Source organism: Xenopus laevis, chromosome 9_10S (assembly GCF_017654675.1).
Source record: "Xenopus laevis strain J_2021 chromosome 9_10S, Xenopus_laevis_v10.1, whole genome shotgun sequence".
Lineage (NCBI taxonomy): Eukaryota > Metazoa > Chordata > Amphibia > Anura > Pipidae > Xenopus > Xenopus laevis.
This window is the reverse complement of record NC_054388.1, coordinates 74,065,814-74,071,867: the sequence shown is the minus strand read 5'-3', so window position 1 is coordinate 74,071,867 and position 6,054 is coordinate 74,065,814. Positions and strand designations below refer to the sequence as shown.

The following is a 6,054-nucleotide window of genomic DNA, read 5'->3' as shown; positions in this document are numbered from 1 at the left end:
AAGAAAATTTGAGTACTTTTAATATTACTGCTTTGCCATGAACATGAATTTAACAGTAACCATCAAGAAATGGCAAGTCAGTAGGAAAGGCATAGTTCACCTTTAAAGGGGAAATAACTCCCCCGGAACAAGAATACCATCCACAGCCATCAAATGAGCCCCCTCTCTGTTCCCTCCCTGCAGAGTCTATTTCAGTGAACAGTGCCTTTCACATAGTTTGCAAGCTCTGTGTCACTGAACTGATTGGAAAAGAACATGAAGACTCACTGCAAATTTCTGCATAAATAGGTCAGCTTTATTATGAGAGACACTGTTCATTAAAATAGACTCTGCAGGGAGGTCGCACAGAGGGGGCTCATTAGATGACTGTGGATGAGACCTTTGTCAGGAGGGGGGTTAGTTCTCCTTTAAATTTTAGGATATATTATATATACACACATGCACACACAGTTATAGGATCTATTATCCAAAACACTTGGGACAATACGATTGTTTTGCCTCTAATAAGGATTAATAATATCTTCATTAGGATCAAAGTACTTTTTTTTTTTAATTCAAAAACTTTCCTACATGCTTGAGTGAAGGGTTGGTATGTTCATGTTATTGCCACATCTGGCTCAGTCCTAATAATTAATTACTGATGTTCTGTTAGATAACCAGACTAGGAGATTCTTGTGTCTTTAAATTTGTCTTCATTAATCAACTGCCCGCCCTTACCCATGTGACCCCCTTGCTGTGTATTAGGACATTCACTTTAAGGGAAGTATGGCAGGAGAGCTATGGCAGATTTAATAACTTAAAGTACCGAAATTTTAAGAACAACATATACAGTTGGAGAGCAGTTGAAAATAAGTTGTATTGGAAGCTCCTGCAAACATTGGACATCTCATCAAGACATCACTGTCATTACTTTTTATAAGATAAGCCTGATTATACCATTTAACTATGTGTAATTTGATTTCCTTCTTTTTTTCTCCTCTATACTTCTGCACATATCCTCTGCACTCCAACATCCATCAAACTATCCTGAAATTGTAATCTCCTCTTCACTGCTCCCATCACCCTCTCTCAATCTTGTCTAGTATTGTTAAATCTCTTATCCCCTTCCAACCCATCAAACAATACACATGCTCGCACTGTCAAATCTGGGTCACACCTTGTCTCACTTTCCTTATTACTGTTACTTGCAGCTTGGGACATCTCCCCAAACCCTGGTCCCACTCACTAATTCCTACCCTCACCTATTCCCACTCTCAGGCATTTAACAATGTCTTTGCCAGTCTCTAAAACTTTACGCACTTCTAATCCTGCAAACCTTATCTGACTTGGCCACACCCCTAGACAGGATGGCCGTCATGGTGGTGGGGTTGGATTTCTTCTCTCCCCCAAATGTAAGTTTCAAAATCTAACCACACCAACTTCTCTCTCCTTAACTTCTTTTGAAGTCCACAGCATACATTTGTTTTCTCCAATCTCACTGTGTGCCACTGTCATATCGCTCCCTGGGTCCTTACTACTTACTTGGATCACTGTGCTGCTTGGCTTCCATACTTTCTCTCCAACCAGACACCTCATATTAGGTGACTTCAACATTCCCATTGACAACTCTGCTTCTCCTGCCACCTCTAAACTCCTCTCTCACAACTTTATTTGGTCTCTCTGTGGACCGACTCACCTACCCACATCGATGATCATGTTCTTATATTCTGCCACTCGTGCCATCCATCCAACCTTGCTATCCTTACCCCCATCTGACCATCACCTACTCTCCTTTCAGATAACACTTTAACCCGCACTATCACAACCATCTCTCTCTCCACCCACACATACAGAAACCATAATGCATTTGATCCACAACAATTATTAACAGTATCAGCACAACCCATCTCTAATATTAACAATCTTTCCTCTCCAAATAGGGCAGCTTCTCTCTACAACAAAGCTCTTTCAACAGCTCTTGACTCCCTTGTTCCTTCTTCAACCCATCACAGCCGACCAACTAAACCCCAACCCTGGCACACTAGTGTAACTCAGTACCTTAGAAGATGTAGTAGATCAGCTGAACGACTGTGGAGAAAGTCACAAACTGATCCTGATTTCATCCACTCCAAATTCATGCTCTCCTGCTACAAGCAAGCTCTATCAATAGCTTAAGAACAGTACTTCTCTTATTTAATCTCCACTCTGTTCTCTAAAACGCAGCAACTATTTACCACATTTAACACACTTATGCCCCCCTCCACCCATTAATATAATTGCCCAAGATCTTGCTCATGCAGTCCACTCACATCCACTTTGCACTCCTTCACCCCTGTAACACTAGATGAATTTAGCAAACTTCTTGCCTGCTCAAAACCCACAACCTGCTCCCTTGACCCCATACCTCCTCTATCCAATCTCTGATACACTCTCTCCTGCACTTACCCATCTATTTAATCTTTCACTCTCTACTGGTACTTTTCCATCTTTATACAAACAAGCAATAATCACTCCTATCCTCAAAAAAACTTCCCAGCTCACCTGCTATCGCCTAGTTTCCTTTCTTCCATTTGTATCCAAATTACTGTAAAGACTTGTTTACAAATGCCTGATCCAGCATCTCACTCAACTGCAATCTGGCTTCCACCCAGCAAACTCTACTTAAAATGCACTCACCAAAGTAACCAATGATCTTCTACTGGCAAAGACTAAAGGTCACTATTCTATACTAATCCTTCTAGATCTCTCTGCAGCTTTGGACACAGTTGACCCCCTCCCCCCCATTCTATCCTCAGCTGGCATTTGTGACACTGATCTTTCATGGTTTACATATCTGTCTGACCGTTCCTTTAAAGTTGCCTTCTCTAACTCTACTACATTCCCTCTATCTGTCAGAGTTCCTCAAAGTTCTGTTCTAGGCTCTCTGCTGTTCGCTCTATACTACTTCGCTAGGAAAACGTATTCAGTCGTTTGGACTTCAGTATCACCTTTATGCTGATGACACCCATCTTGGAGTTAAAGTCTGTACAAAAAATAGGTCAATTGGGGATAAAAGTATTGGTTCCGGGCCTCCGCCCAAGCCAGTTGCAAGTATACAGAAAAAGAAAATGGGTACCAATACCTGTGGTTCAAAAGTGGGGTGTTCCCAGGTTTATTGAAGTTTGTTATAACCAAGGTAAAGCACTGCGTATATTGTTGGCGCTATATACAAATAAAATGATTAATTCAGCATACAAGGCTAATTAGTAATTAATATTACAAAGCAGCTCAGCCAGTACAATCTGCTTCCGACTTTAGCAGCCTTTGATCATCAGCTTCTAGAATAAACATTTTCCTCGACTCCTCAGCTTCATTTAGAGCATACCAAGTGTCACGTACTAACAGATCTGATAAAGTTGGTTCAATTACTACAATTCAAATCAAAGTTTTATCTTACAAGTTTTTAAAGGAATTGTTCAGTATAAAAATGGGTAAATGGATACACTGTGCAAAATTAAAAATGTTTTAATAGTTAGTTAGCCAAAAATTTAATTTATGAAGGCTGGAGTGACTGGATGTCTAACCTAACAGCTCCTTTGGTTTCCACCGACTGGTTACCCTGGTGACCAAGCAGTAACCAATCAGTGACTTGAGGGGGGGCATGGGCCATAACACTTGCTTTTAAATCTGTTAAATGCGGAGCATCAATTGCAAACTCATTGGACAGTTATGTCCCCCCTTCAAGTCGCTGACTAAGGGTTAAGGCCAGACGAGGAGATTCGGGGAGATTGTCGCCTGGCGACTTATCGCCACGTCTTTTGCGCGACTATCTCCCCGAACTGCCTCAGCGTCTTTTCCCCATAGGTTACAGCGCAAAATCGCTTGCACTAATGCACACGCGGCAATGCGTTTTCAATAGTCGCCCAAAGTTGCCTCCTCGTCTGGCCTTACCCTAACTCAGAGTTATAGAGCTGAAAAGCAGGAAGTTGGATTCTGGCTATTATATTAGACATCCAGTCACTTCAGCCTTTATACATTACATTTTTGGCTAACTATATTAGAAACATTTTTTTTTTATTTGCACAGCCTATTTATACAGTTTTTATTTTTACACTGAACTGTTCCTTTAAGGATGCCCGGAAAAAAAAACCTGCTCCCGTTTTGCCCGTTTAAATGGGTTCCTATTCTTTAACTTTTTAGAAACTTTCTCCTGACTTGTCAGCAGAACTGGCTTTACATTGATATAAATTATTCTGAAACTTAAAGGGAAACTGTCATGGTTAAACATGTTTTTTTTTTTTTCAAAATGCATCAGTTAATAGTGCTGCTTCAGCAGAATTCTGCACTGAAATCCATTTCTCAAAAGAGCAAACATATTTTGTTATACTCAATTTTGAAATAGCACATGGGGCTAGAAATATTGTCAATTTCCCAGCTGCCCCTGGTCATGTGACTTGTGCTCTGATAAACTTCAATCACTCTTTACTGCAAGTTGGAGTGATATCACCCCCTCCCTTTCCCCCTCAGCAGCCTAACAACAGAACAATGGGAAGGTAACAAGATAGCAGCTCCCTTGAAGATCTAACAACAGCACCAAGTCCCACCGAGACCGATTCAGTTACATTAAAGTAGGAGAAATAACAACCTGCCAGAAAGTTATTGAAGGGTTAACATGCCTAGTCTGTTCGTTGTCCCCTTCAGTAATTCCATCCTAAAGTGTAGGCACAAGTCACATGACTTGGGGAGCTGGGAAACTGACAAAATGTCTAGCCCCATGTCAGAATTCAAAATTGAATATAAAAAAAAAAATCTGTTTGCTCTTTTGAGAAATGGATTTCAGTGCAGAATTCTGCTATTAACTGCTGTGTTTTGGAAAAAAACGTGTTTTTCCATGACAGTATCCCTTTAAAGTAGATTAGCACCCTCCACAACATAACATTTTCATGATCATTGCCCATTTGAATGAAAATGTTCGTTGCCACAGATGAATAAATGACACAAATACATATTTTCAGGATCTTTTTATTAAAAGAATGATTGATTATCTTTCCACAGTAGTAAAAGCTTTGGCACATACAGTATAAAAAAAAATAAAATAAAATCACCAGCCATAATTACATCAAATTCAACTGCCATTACTTTCAGACTTAATCACTTTTCTGTATTAAAATAGAAGGAATCATATGAAGCAGACTCTGATAAATAACACTGACAGTAGAGGAAAGTTGGGCATTAGTAAGGATTGTGCGGAAAAGGAATTATGATTGTGCATATGGTAATTGTGTCAGAAGCAGCAAGTCTAGCACCACTTCAGGATTATAAAAAAAAACAATGGTCCCTTTGATTTTTGCCTGGAATTCAAAGTCCACTGATGCCAGCTCAGCCAGCACTGAAATAACTATTACACATTCTCCCAGCCACAAGTGTTGCCCTTTTTACAAATTTCATTTCTAATCCATATTTGAAAAAGGCACTAACAAAAGCACCTATTTTATTTAAAAAAGGACCATTTCCCAACCATAATTAAAAAGCAAAAGTTAACATAAAAATTTCAATCACTGAATACTGAATGTCATTCAAATACTTCCAGTGAAGTTTGAAGTATTTTGTATCTTCAGTCAGTTAGTATGGGCATGTTAACTGAACTCCCTGTGCACCCATGTGGTGCCACGACTGTATTGTGATGTTCTTCACTTCTGGGTCTGTTGTGAGTGCTGTGTATCTGCTTGAAGGCCCAGGGGAAGGTAGCACTCAATGGGGCAGTTCAAATTCTATGTACAGAAAAAAAAAAAAACAGATCATCACATAATCTTAAATTAGGGAGTAACACTGTTTATGGAGGAATTCAGAGATACTGTACTTAAAGCTTGTAGCAATGAGCTATAGTTACAGGAACAGTAACATCAATAAAAAAGGTATTTTAAAGTAATAAAAATATAATACAGTGTTGCCCTGCACTGGTAAAACTGCTGTGTTTGCTTCAGAAACACTATTTTATTTATATTAATAAGCTGCTGTGTAGCAATAGGGGCAGCCATTCAAAGGAGGCTCAGGTTACACAGCAGATAAGCTCTGTAGAACATAATGGTGTTTTCT

The 6,054-nt window shown here is 39.6% G+C and overlaps 1 protein-coding gene across 5 annotated transcripts in view; it reads right to left on the bottom strand.

Annotated features, from left to right (window-relative positions):
• Positions 1-4,964: 4,964 nt before the first annotated feature.
• fn1.S (fibronectin 1 S homeolog) overlaps positions 4,965-6,054 on the bottom strand; it is a 44,181-nt gene continuing 43,091 nt past the window's right edge. For 4 of the 5 annotated variants that reach the window (XM_041577682.1, XM_018237300.2, XM_018237301.2 and 1 more), the window contains one exon: positions 4,965-5,729. In XM_041577682.1, coding sequence (XP_041433616.1) covers positions 5,649-5,729 — 81 coding nt within the window. In that variant the 3' untranslated portion in view covers positions 4,965-5,648. 5 annotated transcript variants of the gene reach the window in all.